The 16,364-nt window shown below is 44.7% G+C and overlaps 1 protein-coding gene across 6 annotated transcripts in view; it reads left to right on the top strand.

The window, feature by feature from the left end:
• The window catches only part of TSPAN5 (tetraspanin 5), a 181,588-nt gene that overhangs the window by 139,949 nt on the left and 25,275 nt on the right, over positions 1-16,364 (top strand). For all 6 annotated transcript variants that reach the window (XR_012434970.1, XR_012434969.1, XM_015450500.3 and 3 more), the window contains exon 2: positions 5,039-5,089. Coding sequence is in view for 4 of the 6 variants with exons in the window: in XM_015450500.3 (XP_015305986.1) it covers positions 5,039-5,089 (51 nt within the window). In the remaining 2 variants the exon portion in view is untranslated. The remainder of the gene's footprint in view (positions 1-5,038; positions 5,090-16,364) is intronic.

The raw sequence follows: 16,364 nt of genomic DNA, 5'->3' as shown, positions 1-16,364 counted from the left end.
TGAAGAATATTTGTTGCAGATTATAAATGAATGGATGAATGGCTTCTTGAAGTATCCATTTTTATACCAGTTAGAATAAGGCACTGTACTAATTTCAAAATGTTGGAGGTTCAGCAAGGATGAAAACCACCAGATAGGGAGGAAAGGATCTTCCTCTTGTAGAACTCAGAGAAAAGTGGGGCAGATGTGTCCCTCCAGAATTAACTAATCACCCTCATCACACCCTGGGGCCATTTTCCTCTCCAGCTGTTCCCAAGGGTCAACTCTGCTGCCTCTCCTTCCGCTGTCAGCCTGCTCGAGGGCCGTTCTCACTCCCAGGTGGGAAAAACGTACCTTTGATGCCTAGAAATTAAAAGAGTAATTTAGAGTCTTAGGGCATGAGTTTCATTATAGTTCTCCATCCCTGAGCTTGCTCTATGGACAAACATTCTATGCATATTAGGAAAGTATAATAGTTTTGATCTTGGGCTAAGGATTGAGATTTTCTGAGCAATGTAGCTCAGGCACCTTTATGATCTTGGGAGAAATACTTAAAATTCTTTTTTTTTTTCTTTTTTGTTTGAGATGGAGTCTCACTCTGTCACTAGGCTGTAGTGCAGTGGCGCGATCTCGGCTCACTGCAACCTCCGCCTCCCAGGTTCAAGTGATTCTCCTGCCTCAGCCTCCCAAGTAGCTGGGACTACAGGTGCGCACCAACACGTCCAGCTAATTTTTGTATTTTTAGTAGAGACAGGGTTTCACCACGTTGGCCAGGATGGTCTTGATCTCTTGATGTGGTGATCTGCCCACCTTGGCCTCCCAAAGTGCTGGGATTACAGGCATGAACCACCGCACCTGACCTTAAAAGTTCTAAGTCTCAGTTTCCTTATCTATAAAATGGGGATTAAAACAATATCTAGTGCCTGGGATATTGTTGTGGGATACTTTGTACCAACATTATTCTATAAAAATATAATGCAAACCACTTATGTAGTTTGTTTTCCATAGCTATCTTTAAAAGGTGAAATGAAATTAATTTTAATGTATCTTATTTGACCCAGAATATCCAAAATGTTATCACGTCAACATGAAATCAATAATAAATATTAGTGAGATATTTTACATTCTTTTTATTCATATTAAGTTTTCAAAATTCAGCCTGCACTTTACACTTAACGGCACAGCTCAGTTTGAAACAATAGTCATGTGCCATGTAATGATGTTTCAGTTAACAACCAACTGCATGTACAGTGGTGGTCCCATAAGATTTTTATACTGTGTTTTTACTATGCCTTTTCTATGTTTAGATATGTTTGGATGCCAGATACTTACCATTGTATTACAGTTGCCTACCCTATTCAGTACAGTGACATGCAGTATAGGTTTGTAGCCTAGGAACAATAGGCTATACCATATAACCTAGGTGCGTAGTAGGCTATACCATCTAGGCTTGTGTAAGTACACTATGATGTTTGCATGACTACACATTTCTCAGAACATATTCCCTTTATTAAGCAACACGTGGCTGTAGTTTAGCCATACTTAGCATTCAACAAATGCTGGCAAGATTATTGTTATTTATTTTAAAACATCAAAATTTGGGTTGACAAACATTTGTACTGCACATTTGCGTATATTGCCATGTGGGAAGATACCTCAGATAAGATGCCTCAGATACATTTTTTTCTATTTCAAAAGAGTAAGGGGTTGACTTTAAGAGTTCTCAGCTATTTCCTGCAAGTGGGCCTCCCTGGGTTTCAGAATGAGGTCAGTTTGGTGGTTTATGGTCGTCTTTTCTTTGGGAGGTGGGAAGGGAAACTGAATGTGCCTCAAGTATTGCGTGCCTGTCTCTGTTTTTGGCTCTTCTCTGTTTAATTATTTGGAACTGGAACAACTTGATTTTAAAACAAAACATATGGTCTGAGAGTAATTGGGAGGACATTTGCTAGTGATGTAGCACTGAAGGTATGTATCAAGTTGAGGCCCAGGCTTGCACCACTTGCTTGCTTAGGTATTGAGTATTTTCCTTCACTTCAAATTGTGTTCTTTCCCAGTTCTTAAACCCTTGTTTGGAAAGTCACAGTGAAAGCAGGAAATACAGGAGCAAGATTGTAAAGGAAATTGTGAGTCTTCTTTAAATCCCCTACTTTTTTTCTCTCTCCTCTTTATGGAAAACCATTGGTTTCCAAGCTATTTATATGGCTCGTGAATGAAAAAAGTTGTCTCAAAGTGCCAAGAGGAGAGAGGAAAACTTTATTTAAAAAGGAGAATGTGGACCCACCACTGAATTTCTCTGTTCTTCTGCTTAACTCCATTGCTGACACCAAAGTAGGGAACAGAAGTTCCACAGCCAATGCTTATGTGAAGGCAAGATTGTTGTCTCTCTTTACCTTTTCCACACCCCTTTGCTTGCTGGGGGCGGAATATATGATATGCTGATCATGTACCATGTAATTCCAGCCTGAATGCCTCAACTTTTTATATCATGGGGGCAAAGGGGAATTTATCAGGACTGGTAAGCATATGTATTTCTCTCGTTCAAGTCTCTGCTCCTCTACTTAGAAGCTATGTGCCTCTGAGCAAGTTATTTAAACTCTCTAAGCCTCATTTTCCTCTTTCCTAAAAAGGGGATAATAATAGCGCCTATTTCAGAGTAAAACTGTTGTGACGCTTAACAGAGACATTGCACACAAAGCACTAAGCGCAATGCCTGGAAAGTAATAAAAACAGTTCTTAGCGATCAGGCACAGGTCTTCGGCAGGAACGTGTCCACCCCATCAGCAGTGGGAGGGACAGTGAATACTGCATCAGGGAAAATAACCAAACATTTATCCATGAGGAGCTTCAGCATTGGAAAGTCAGCCATTTCACTGGGTTGTGTTTGATGTCAGTGCGTTGAAGTCAAAGCCTTAACTCTGTGCTTCTGTGCTTCCTAGGTCTCATGGGAGCCTGGACACTCACTTGTCAGTGGTCGTTCTCTTTTGCCTGGCACCTATAAATATGAGAAGAACATGCTGAATTGTTTTATTTTTGTACTACAGAGCCCTAAGTACCTTTGAGTCATTTGGGGATTCACTTGTTTTGGATCTGAAATGTAAAATGAAATAGCACTCCGACCAGGGCTGAGCATGATTTTTCTGTTGGGATAGTGAAACGAGAAATTTTTCTGAACACTTTCCAAAGAGTCCGCTATAAGAGCAAGGGGTAGGAAGAAAGGGGTCTTCAGTTCTTGCCAAATCAAGGACATGCTTTTCTGTATAGGGCTCAGATTGTATTGTGTGTTGCCTTGCTTCAATGTCAGATGAGTGTCCAGAGCTTTGGGAAGGTCTGCTTTTGAAAACACCACTATGTTTTCGGAGTAGCTGGTTGTCTTTTGTCAGTCCCCTTTTCTTTCTGCTCTGCCATCTGTCCAAGTCCCATTTGGATTTATTAGTCATTGCTTACAAAGTATCAGGAACTCCCTGCTGAGAACCATGAAACCCTCGCCCAGTGGGCACGTCTCAGATTTCCCTGGAACTGTAAAAAATAACCCCTCTCGCTCATGTTTTTCTTGCATACCCCTCTCAGTGGACCACTTTCTCCACATTAACTTAATCAAGATGTTAGTAAAATAAACAGTGTGCTGCCATCAGACTGAAACTTCTTGTCTCTTTTCAGTGTTCAGAAAGGAAATTGAGAGTTGCTATTGATAATAAACATGAAGCATATCTTTACTCATGGCCAATTACACAGAGTCCTGATCATTGAATTTTTAGTGGGTGGACAGCCCTGTACAATGTGTCATCAAGTCTGTGTCACCCCAGTTACAAAACACTCCATTGTTTTCTATATCAAGGGGGAGAAAACAAATTATGAGATACCATGGATTTTAAGATACATCCCAATTTCAGATGTGTTCAAATGTGGGGAAAATATGTGTATCTTATAGCAGATGGAATACAGTGAGAATTAATTAAAATGGAAAGCCCTAGGCCGGGAGTGGTGGCTCACACCTATAATCCCAGCACTTTACGAGGCCGAGGCGGGAGGATTGCTTGAGCCCAGGAGTGTGAGACTAGCCTGGGCAATATAGTGAGACCTTGTCTCTACAAATAATTAAAAAATTAGCCAGGCATGGTGGCTTGCACCTATGGTCCCAGCTACTTGGAAGGCTGAGGCAGGAGGATCGCTTAAGCCTGGGTAGTTGAGGCTGCAGTGAACTGTGATCGAGCCACTGCTCTCCAGCCTGTGCGACAGAGTAAAACCCCATCTCAAAAGAAAAAGAAAAAGAAAAACAGTAAAATGGAAAGTCCTCCTGGTTATCACCTGTTCCTCTCCTGGCATCCCCCGAGTCCTCAACACAGCTAATTGACAGAATGGTGAGAGGTGTGGGTATGTATGAGATGTGCCTCTGCCTTGGGGCTGAATGTGTAGCTCAGTCCCATGTGTTGTATACTCTGTGTATATATGAAGTTGTGGAACTGAGTTGAAACCAAGAAGGGTGGTGGGAGGTCCTCTGAACTAAAATTTTACACAATCGAAGTTTCTGAAAACAGAACTTAGGAATTTTCTTTGCGTTACATTGATAAGATTCTTGTTACCTTTTGAAGGCATGATCAAAGAGGGACATCTGAGGCTCTGCATGCCCCTCCCTGACCTGACCCGTTTGTAATGGCTCAGTGCTGAAGAGAACGTGCCACCTCTTCTAAGTTCATGCCTCTGCTTATCCGTTTTCCAGTGACCGCAGGCCTCAGATCCATGGGGAATCCGTTTCCTCCCCTACCCTAAAAGGCAGCATGTTAAATGTTATTGATAATTTCATTGTATTCAGGATTCTACCTAATTATTATTCTTCATAATCTGAATGACTTCTAACCAACTGTGTGTCTCCAGCCCTAGTGCTGTAAAAATTTTAAGCAGAGGGATTATGGTATTTATTTTCCTGGTAAAGATGAGTGCCCACACTTTAGGAAAAGCTATTTCCCAGCCAGGTAGAGCGACAAAAGAATTGATTGAAAAATTTCTTCTTTATATTAGCGGCATTTTCCCTTATATTTACACTGCTTTCTTTCTTTTTCAGTTTTTGGGAATAACGTTTCTTGGAATTGGACTGTGGGCATGGAATGAAAAAGTAAGTTGAATATGAAAATGCACACATTGTGGTTGTTAGAGGCTGCACACCATATTATGTATTATCCCCGTTTCTCTTTGACAGCCACAGAGTATAAACATGGCTCTTTAACGAGAAAAAGTGTTGGTGGAAGATTAATGTCATATTCTCAAAGACACTTTAGGAATTGTGCCTAAATTGATGACTGCATCAAAATAATTACTGAAGTAACAATACAAGTGCTCAACAGAGAATGTACCTTGGAATTTGATCAGTTAGCCAAAGATCGATGTTCCTATGGGATATTTTCTCACTCAGGCACAAGAATTCCAGTAATGATTATAAATATCACTAAACCACCTGTAGCCTTTTTTTCTCTTCTGCTTTTTCTCTTTAACCCTTTGGAAGATAACTCAAGCCCTAAAAAACGATTTTTTTAGTATGTTACATGATAAACTATTAGCATGTGGATTGAAGGAAGTGGGATATAACTTCATGTTTGAGTATCAGATACACTCATCGCTAATGTAAATAATAGCTGCTGGTGGCAAGTATTAAGAAATATACAGTTTATGATAAAATACAGTATAATAAAAGAGAAATCTGGAAATACAGAGTAATCTACGTGACAGTGAAGATACAGTGTTCTGGGCAGTTTCTGCTCTAAGAAATACACTCATGCAGACATCGCCTGTGTCCATACCTCTCTTCCCATCGCACCTTCGATTTTTCTCTACAGCTTCCCCTACTGAGGCCACCACTGGAATTCAGCAATGAATATAAACCGCCCTCCCCTTTTTCCTTCCTTCTTTGCAAATGAAATCACCTGCAGCATTTTATCTATCCTTGTATCTGGCTATACACAAAAGCTTTATTATCTCCCACCCTAAGGGCAAGGGGAGGGATAGACTGGTTAAAAGTTGCCATAAACTAAAATTTAGCTTAAATTTTCCCAGAAGACCATTCTTTGATCCCATAGGTATTTCACCCTCTAGTCTGACCCTGGTCTGAAGCTGAGAGTTCCTTTGAAGTGGCAAGTGCATTAAGAAAGGAGAGAAAAACTGGGAAGGTCCAGTGAACAAAAGCCCCTCAGAGGCCAGTAGGCATTTCCACAACTGAAATAATGTTCGGACAGACCACATAAAACAAAACTCAAAGCAAATCCTGAGTTTTGCAAATGAACCATCCTGTATTTATGTACAGAATTCTTCTACAGAATGTAAAATGTTTTATGGAAAATGAACCACTTCTTAGCAACAAGAGTAACTGGGGCTACCTGGAATTTTGAGGCAGGGCAGTAATTACGTATGAGATGAGACAAATTAAGCTCCCAAAACCGAGATAATTTCATCTCTAGAAACTTTTACATTGAATAACGGTTGGTCTTGTCTTGGATTATGGTTACCTTTTGCCTCAAGCCTATTGTGAGCTTGGAAATTTGTGGAATCTGGGAAGTTGGTTAGATGCCAGATAACATAGCTTTTTATAACTCCTTCAATAAGAGTCCATTTCTATCTGCTTTGAAAAAATGCTGGAAGGCATTAAATGAACTAATTGTCTGTTCTAGCAATAAACAGCAGTTGGTAATTTTGAAGTTTTTAAAATTTTCTCTTTATGAAATATAATTATCTTTTTGTTTCATCAGTTGCCTCAAATGCCTCTTCTCTGATAAAATCACAAACTTCTAAAACTGGCAGTGTCATACAAATATCAGAGCAAGGGGATGTTGTGGTCTTTAGGGACGGATGAAATAGCAGTTCCTTTTTTGTAAGGGCCACCATCAGCCAATAGAAGATTTCTCTTGAGATCCGAAGTTAACCTGGCCAAGGTTACCCACCTGTGTGTAGCAGAACTCCATAAGCAGGGAGCAAATAGAGGCAGCAGAGGGTGAAGCCGGTGTTAGCCATGCACTAGCCCAGTTTGGTGAGTGCTGGCCATGTGGGGCCTGAGTGTGGGGAATACAATGAGGGATGCAGAGTCCCTGTCTCATGGAGCTTGCATTCTATTGGGTCACTAATGAGAAGCAGTCACTGCCCAAGTATGTTTGTCCAGGTACTGGTGAGTGAGGGCAGGAAACATCAAGTTAGAGAGTGGTGGGAAAAGGAGTCTTTTAGATGAAGTAGTTGCTAACAGCCTCTCTGAGGAGGTGGCATTGGAGCAGAGACCTGGATGAAGGAAGAAGGATCTGCATGGTACCGGGGGAAGAACATTCTAGGAAGAGGGAATAGCAAGTGCTGTGGCCCTGAGGCAGGGACTTTGGTGACTCCAGGGAACAGCAGGAAGGCCAGTAGGCCTGGAAGGGAGAGAGCAAGGACAAGAAGAGGTGGGGTGTGTTGCCAGACAGAGGCCGGACTGGGCAGAGCCCTGCAAGAAGTTTGTATATATTCTAGGTACAAGAGGAAGCCACTAGTGCATTTTGAAAAGTCTAATAAAACTTTTGTTTTAAGACCACTCTGGTTGCTAGGTGGGAAAAGAGCACAGCTTTGCGGCTTTGCTATGGACTGAATGTTTGTGACTCCCCACCCTGCCAAATTAATTTGCTGAGGCCCTCATCCCCAGTGTGATGATATTTGGAGGTGAAGCTTTAGGGGGGAGGTAATTAGGTCATGAGGGTGGAGCCATCATGAATAGGATTATTAATGCCCTTCTGATAACAGAAGAGACAAGAGAGATTATTTCTCTGTCTGCCAGGCAAGGACATAACCAGGAAGAAAGCCCTCACTAGACACCGAATCTGCTAGCACCTTGATCATGGACTTCCCAGCATCCAGAACTATGAGAAGCAGATGTTTGTTGTTTAAGTCACCCAGTCTGTGATCAGTGTTATACAGCCGACTAAGACAGGGGTAAACAGACCTGAGTTCAAATACTGGCTCCTCCAGTATTTGAGATGTGTGGAACCCACACATCTCATCTGTGTGATGTTGGCCAACTGAGTTAACTTCTCTGAGATGCCCTTTCCTTGTTTGGCAATAGGTATACTATTCTCACCTTATAGGATTGTTGTGAAGATTAAATGAGACCTCCCTCAACACAGTGTCTGCTGTAAGGCAGATGCCCACTGGAGACATGGCTTCCTTCCCTGGACACATGACCATAGGCTGTCCACTCTTAATATGGGGCAAGAACACAAAGGTAGTTTTGAAAGCGGCCTCAAATTTTGGGAGAGTTTCAGACTCCAATCCATGGACCAGTGAATTGGTTTTGTTTTGTGGTCTCTTGAGGAGGATGTGAAGTGTGTTGATCTCGTTGGTAACTGCAGTGACTGCTCTCTCAAAGCCCTTTGGGTTAATTTCTGAGTTGGGCCAGGCCTCTGCTGGAGTGAGTTTTCAAGGTGTACCCCAGCCTGGTAGACAGTGTGGTGGACACTGTGCACCTGCTGAGCTGACACCACCAGCCCATGAATCAGTACATCCCCCAGACCCAGATGTGGCGACATTTACTTATAAGAGGCCTGGAGGGTAAATCCCCAAACCAGATCATAGCTGGAAGGATGAGATTTCCACTAGAAGAAACACATTTTCTTAACAGATAGGACTTTCAACATATTCATGTGAAGTACAGAAGCATTGAAAGCAAAAATGATTACCCCACACTTAATATCAGTCTGAGTTTTAAACCTAGGGCTAATATTGCAGTTCAACATTAAACATAATAATTTAAAGAATTCATTTTGTCTGAGTTTTAAATCAACTGTAAAGATGCAAAGGATGACTGTCTCCACGGGAAGCCGATTTATGTGCAATTGTTCAGTGATCATAGGATCTGCTGTTTGGAAGGATCATTAATAATTATGTGACATGAATCACCTCCACAACATCCTTGACAACATCCAGTGATAGTCAGCTCATTCATTCAAATAACATTTATTGAGCACATAGCATGGGCAGGGCTTGTGCTGAATTCTAGGGAAATGTGGATGAAGTGACATAGTTTCAGTCCTCATGGAGTTTATCCAGTTGTAGGAAGGGTATGTGCATATATATAAAATAATACATTGCAATAAATGCTACTTAGGGGTGTATATATGTTTAATGGTTCCCACAGCAAAGTGCTTACCATTTCCGTCTCTTTAGGTTGCCCTTCCTGTTGGAAAGACCTTCGTTCCACCAAATTAGAATCATGTCCCACTAGTTTTCACTCACTGATTCTGGATCTACCCTGTTGGATCCCACAGAATAAGTCTTTCCACATGTTAACCCGGGAAGTATGTCAGGGTGAAGTCCTGGTTCCTTCTGAGTTTCCAGGCTAAACATCTGCTTCTCTCTAGGTGGTCCTTGCAGGATGTGGGCTGGAGCCCCTTGTCCATTTTGTTGGTGCTCATCTGGCCCCACTCTGGTGTGTTTTCTGCACAATGGAGAGGAAGCTTTAGGGGCTGTAGATTGTGTGGCTGGATTGCGTCCTTTCTCCCCTGATCAATCTAGCTTGGGATCCACTGTAGATTACGGTGTCTGCAGCTCACTGAGAATCCCAAGTTGGTTGCAGACCCAACTGGTTACCCCATCCACCCCACCTATGGCTGATTTTCAGAGGCAGTCGCAGGATGCCACGATGACACAGTGATATTTCAGCCCACCTGTCCACCTGCTGAGATCACTCCAGAGCCTCCATCTAGCATCTTCCCCATTCCGCCCAGCTTGGTTTCAGCTGTACATTTTGATCAACCTCCTCTCTCTATTCCTTCTGCTAAGGCAGACTGTCCATTTGCCCCACCATGCCACCTGGGAAAATTCTGATTCAGTAGGTCCAGGATAGGCACTGGGATGCTCTATTTTAACAAACCTCCTAGATTGTTGTGATTGCAGTCAAGTTTAGTTATCATTGATAAAAGCCAGTGATATGCCTCTGAGCAGGCCAAGGACAGAGCCCAATGACATGTCACTAGAAATTTCCTTTGGGGTTGACACTCATTCACTTATGTGTGCCCTTGGGTGTCATCAGTCAAGCAGTTTCTAATCCATCTACTTTTCATTACATCAGACTATATTTCTGTGTCTTGTCTTTGTAGATAGATGGTATCTTTCACTTTTTCACTGATTAACTGGCCTAGGCACTTAACTGAACCTAACACTTTCTTATTGAACCCATGCTGGGTCCTGAAGCACATCATTTTCTTATCCAGGTACTTGGGAACCTTTATCAGCAAAGCAAGGACTAAGGCATAATGCATCACTCCTCAATTCTAGAAGCATTTTCCTCACTTGGCTTCCAGGATATCACACTCTCCTGGTTTCCATACCTCGCAGGTGGTGCCTTCTCACATGCATTTGCTAGTTCCACCTCATTTCCCTGACCTCTAAATTTTGGAGTGCCCAAGGCTCAGTCTGAGCCTTCACTCATCTTAAGAAATCTCATCTAGACTTGGAGCTTTACATGCCATCTGTCACTGATGACGTCCAAATTAATATTTTTGCTTCCAACCTCATCTGAATTCTAGACTCGCATAGCCAGTAGCCTACCCAGCATCCACACTTAAATGCCTAGTGGGCTTCTGAAACTTAACGCATTCAAAACAACACACCTGATTCTCGTGCCCTCCCAACCTGCTCTTCCCAATTGCAGTAAAGAAACAACTCCAGTCTTCTACTTGCTCATTCCCGACACGCTGCTTTCTTCTCATACCACATTCAGCCCATCAGCAAATACTGTCTTTGAAACTATATTGAAAATCTGATTTCTTCTACCACCTCCGCTGTTATACCCTGGTCTAAGTGGCCACCACATCTTGCCTGCATTTGTGCAGAAGCCTTCCAATTATCTCCCTGCCTCTGCTCTTGCACCCCAATCCTCACCCTAGGGCTGTTTCCATGCAGCAGCTGGAGCAATCCTTTGGAAATGTAAGACAGATCCTGTTACTTCTCTGCTTCTAGCCCTCCAGTGAGCTTATCTTCTCGCTCAAAGCCATATATGGTGCCCATGGCCTGTGTGACATTTGCTTTTATACTGTGTCCTTCCTCACTGTGTCCTCTGGTCCTACTTATCAACTTACTATTCCTCCTGCATCCTAAAAATACCCCACCACTCCAGGGCCTTTGCACTTGCCCCTGCTGGGCATGCTGTTCCCCAGAAAACCACATCAGTGCTGTCTTTTACTTCCTGGTTTCTTCTCAAATGTCACCTTTGACCAAACCCTTTCTTCCCCTTCCTTGTGTTTTTCCATCTCATGGGACTCATCACTTAGATGCTAACAAGTTTACTGCCTGGACTTTTGTTTACCCCTACACTCTAGTATCTAGAACGTTAGATGGCACGTAGCAAGTATTCAAGAGGTATTACTTATGAAAGAATGAATGAGCAAGTGAGCAATGACAGCATTCTTTAAAACACTGGCTCTATCATGGAGTTATAGAAGTCAGTACTTGCCTCACATCTCCAGTAAGCATACTATATTAGCGATACTTACGGAATAAAAGGAGGTGAATACGTGTGGTTTCCAGAGTCTGACTTGAGAATAATACGGGGTTAGAAACAAAATACATATATTGTCTATATCAGAAAAGAAAAAAATTACTTCTGTTGCAAAAGTGGAAATCTATATACGATTATCTCATTTCATGGAAAAATTAGGGATGCCTTCCTTTTCCATTTTGCCCTACTCTTATGCTTATTACTTAGTTCTTAAGTGGGAGCAAGAGGGAGAGTGATCACTCACAATTAGAAGTAAAGGTATTGGGGCAAGGGAGGACTCAGCTTTTCAGAGGAGGGAAAACGCCTTTCCCTGATCCTTAGTGTGAATTGAATGTTCCCATTCTGCCCCTGCCTCCCTAATACAGCACTTAGCCCACTAGGCAGAGCAGATACCTACTCCTGGCTTATCTGGCCTGGAAACTCCTTGAGGACAGGAGCCTGTCTTTGCCCTTTATTCTCAGTTCCTAGCACAGTGCCTCCTACACAATGGATGCCCAGAAACTGTTTGTGACTAAGCCAATGAGAATATGCAAAAAGAGCTTTATACATTGTAAAATGCTACACAGGAAAAAAATACTGCTTTTTATAAAGGAGTTGCATTTGCACTTCCCTGACTTCTGGATCCCCTCGAGTTAAGTTTAAGAGAATGACATTCTGTTTCATAGGCGGGAAACCAAAGCGCAGAGATGTTAAACTGGAATTCTGGCCCTCTCCCTCCCAGTCCTCTGGCCAGTCCCCCATCATCCTCCACTGCACTCCCTAGGCTGGGTTCTCTAGGATTGGTTGAAAGGAAAGAGCTGGTGCCCATTGCTGATCCCAGTAGGGAGAATGGGAAATTTGAGGAGCTCTAGCTGCCATATTGCTTTTCTCCTTGGCTTTGCTTTGCTGTAGATAACGATTCTTCTTCCTGGAGGGCTTTTCCCAGCCCACTGTCTGATTTTAGGTCTCAATGCAGAACCCTCCAGTTCTTCCTGTCACAATTATACAGGAGACTCATCTTGGAAAGCCTTTGCTTATTTGCCCAGAAAGGAAAACTCAGTGAAATTCATTGATTCAGGAATGTCATAGCAGTACAGGCCAGTTTCTATAGCCAGAGGGAGGCAATAGAGGAAAATGGTTACTCCGATGACTTGAGCAGAAAAAAAAATGGATTTCTTAGCATTGAAACTTATTTAAGGAGACATTTCTGAGATGCTGAAAATACTTCTAGAAGACTTGGTTTTATCGACTGAAAGTAGATTGCGATTGTCTTCCTCAATTATCCCAGTGATTCCCTCAAGTTCTCTGTTGTATCTAAAGAGCTGGAAACCGGCCAGGCACGGTGGCTCACGCCTGGAATCCCAGCACTTTGGGAGACTGAGGCAGGCGGATCATAAGGTCAGGAGATCGAGACCATCCTGGCTAACACGGCGAAACCCCGTCTCTACTAAAAATACAAAAAAATCAGCCGGGTGCGGGCCGGGCGCGGTGGCTCAAGCCTGTAATCCCAGCACTTTGGGAGGCCGAGATGGGCGGATCACGAGGTCAGGAGATCGAGACCATCCTGGCTAACACGGTGAAACCCCGTCTCTACTAAGAAATACAAAAAAACTAGCCGGGCGAGGTGGCGGGCGCCTGTAGTCGCAGCTACTCGGGAGGCTGAGGCCGGAGAATGGCGTGAACCCGGGAGGCGGAGCTTGCAGTGAGCTGAGATCCGGCCACTGCACTCCAGCCTGGGCTACAGAGCGAGACTCCGTCTCAAAAAAAAAAAAAAAAAAAAAAAAAATCAGCCGGGTGTGGTCGTGGACGCCTGTAGTCCCAGCTGCTGGGGAGGCTGAGGCAGGGTGTGAACCCAGGAGGCGGAGCTTGCAATGAGCCGAGATCGCACCACTGCACTCCAGCCTTGGCGACAGATCTAGACTCCGTCTCAAAAAAAAACAAAGAGCTGGAAACCAAACAGCTCATGGTCAGTACCTGGAAGCTATGTGATCTGATGTGTTCTAATCAGTAATGTTTCACACACACATGAAGTATATGGGAAGAAAATTTAATGTTTCTCTGTGTATTCCCCTTTAAACTGTATTCAGTGGTATTTCTCAGGGATGCCAATTTAGTTGGGTCAAAATTTCAATGACTTTGTTGTTCACTCTCAGATATCACAGTCCTCCTCTCACTGTGAGGCACAGATCCAGGCCCAGTGATTAGACAGGCTGGATAATAAAACTCCAAACCTAACTTTGCATTAAAATGTGCTCCCTGCCAAACCCATGTGCCTTGGCCCCTGAGGAGGGGAGGGAACATGGGCCCTTGCCCTCTGTATCCTCCTACTGGCCCCTGGCCCTCCCCAGATGCCTCTGCCCACCGCCTGCCCGGGCAGAAGCTGGGGTGGGCTGTGCTCTCTGGGCCTGGTGGAAGTTAAAGAGGAGGATGTTCTGGTCTTTGTGAAGCTCCCCTGCTGAGTCCCTGTGCCTAGTGGTTTCCTTGAGCTTGGTGGCTGTCTCAATTCTAGGTGACCGCCTGGCAGCCCTGCTCGTACCTGGCCACCTTCCTCAGCCAGTGCACCTCTGAGCTCTGCCCTCTGAGGTCACTTCTTCACATACCTGCGGGCAGCCCTATGTGACAGCGTCCAGGATGACCTCAGGCCACCTCTTCCATGCTGCCCCCGTGTTCTCTCCGGGACATACTCATCTGGGAGCGAGGTCAGTCCCCCCAGAACAGCCCGTGCCTGTCCTCGCCTGCCTCTGATACCAGAGCAGCCGGCCGGCCCTTCTCTCTGTAGGTTGCCAGGGCAGGAGGCAGCAGCCCACAGGCCCTTCCTAGGCAGAGTCGGGCCCTAATGGCTGTGTGGGTAAAGTGCAGAGAACTACTTCAGAGCTCCTGGGAGGTGCCCTTGGAACTCCTCCTGAGGTTTAGGGTGAGAAAGAGGCTGTCCACACCCCACCCCGAGGCCCCCGGCAGTGCTGTCACAACACAGCAACTACTTCTCCAGAGAAACCTTGCCTCCCCTCTCAGTCCTCCTCTGACCCCTTTGTCCCTGCCATATTTCACCGAGGCACACAAAAGAAAGATGTCCTTTGCCGGTGGTGGTGGAGGTGGGGTATGGAGGGGAGGTCTTGACTCCTACTCACTTTGGTTTTCAGATAGTGATCAGTGAAATTGGAGGCAAGAATGTTCTAACATCATATTGTGTATTTTTCTTAAAATTTTGGAAACACATGTATGATGTTACGTTGGAAATAAGAATCCTCCTGCCCGCTGCTACCCCATCTTCCTGCAGTAGATCACAGGGAGTGGTGTGAACCCTGCTCTGGGGTCAGGTGGCCCAGGCTCAGATCCCTGCTCTGTCACTTCCTGACCTGGGCTACCTGGGCGTGTTAGTTCCTCTCTGTGTCTGTCTCCTAACATGGGTAAGAGTGCCTGCCTGGCTGGTTTCTGGTGAGGGTGAAATAGTCCACGTAGCCCAGTGCCTGGCTGGAGTCACTGCTAAGCAGTATAGCTCTTTTGGTGCCGCTTTTGTTCGGGCCTTCAGCAGATCTCACCTGGATCACCCCAGAGCCTGACAGCTGCTTCCATAGCACCTGTCACGTGAGTGGGCTTCTAAGTTCAGAATGGCCTGGAGCTTCCTCTGCTCCAAACGCCTTCAGATGCAAACCCAGCCTCGCCCAATCAGCCTCTTCATCTCCTCTCACCGCTTGTCATGTAGAGGCCCCACTGGGCCAGATCCTGTCACTTTGTCTCCAGTCTTGCTGGTAGGACCTTCTGTCCCTCCCCATGCACCCCCATAACACCCACTGCTTGTGCCTCTGCTCTGTGCACTCTGTTCTTAACCGTCTCCCCTCTAGACTCAGCTCCTGAGGGTGCCGCTGTATGTTTTGCTAGAAATACCCTTGACTAACATAATACCTGGCTACTCACAGGTGATCCTCATGAAAGTATTTGCTCAATAAATGAACGAGTCGCGTATCTTTGAGGTCCTAGAATAGAGGATCACCTGCCGCTAGTCCAGACTTCACCTTTCTTCACTTGAGTTTTGGGGCACCATGATCAGATGCTGTTTTAGCTCAGGCTGCTGTAACAAAATACTATAGACTGGGTGGCCTAAATCACAAATATTTCTTCCTCACAGTTCGCCAGGCTGGGACGTCCAAGATCAAGGTGGTGACAGATTCAGTTCCTAGCGAGGGCCCTTGGTTTGCAGCCACCTTTTTGCTGTGTACTGGCATGGTAGAGTGAGAGAGGGAGGGCCCTGGTCTCTTTCTTTTCTTTTCTTTTCTTTTTTTTTTGAGATGGAGTCTGTCTCTGTCGCCCAAGCTGGAGTGCAGTGGCGCGATCTCGGCTCACTGCAACCTCCGCCTCCTGAGTTCAAGCAGTTATCCTGCTCAGCCTTCCAAGTAGCTGGGACTACAAGGCACATGCCTGGCTAATTTTGGTATTTTTAATAGAGACGGGGTTTCACTGTGTTGTCCAGGCCGGTCTCAAACTCCTGACCTCATAATCTGCCCGCCTCGGCCTCCCAAAGTGCTGAGATTACAGGCGTGAGCCACTGCGCCCGGCCTCTTCCTTTTCTTATAAAGACATGAATCCCATCATGGGGGTCCCACCCTCATGACATCTTCCAAACCTAATTACCTCCCAAAGGCCCCACCTCAAAATACTACCATACTGGGGCTTAGGGTATCAAAATGTGAATTTGGGGGAGACATGAACATTCAGTCCATACCAGAGCCTCTATTAAATCTTTCAGCTTAAACTTTACACCTAGGCAGGAATGTTTCTAGGTATGTCTCCCGTCTTCTGAATGTAAATGAAACTATCTGGAATGGCTGAGAGCAGGGGTGATTTCTGAAAGGCTGCCCTTTTGCATGTGGCTGTTTCCGTGTTGATGGGGCAGTCGCTCCCACCAGAGTGA

Source organism: Macaca fascicularis, chromosome 5 (genome assembly GCF_037993035.2).
Source record: "Macaca fascicularis isolate 582-1 chromosome 5, T2T-MFA8v1.1".
Classification (NCBI taxonomy): Eukaryota; Metazoa; Chordata; class Mammalia; order Primates; family Cercopithecidae; genus Macaca; species Macaca fascicularis.
Note: the sequence above shows the minus strand (reverse complement) of the source record. Positions and strands in the feature narration are given on the sequence as shown.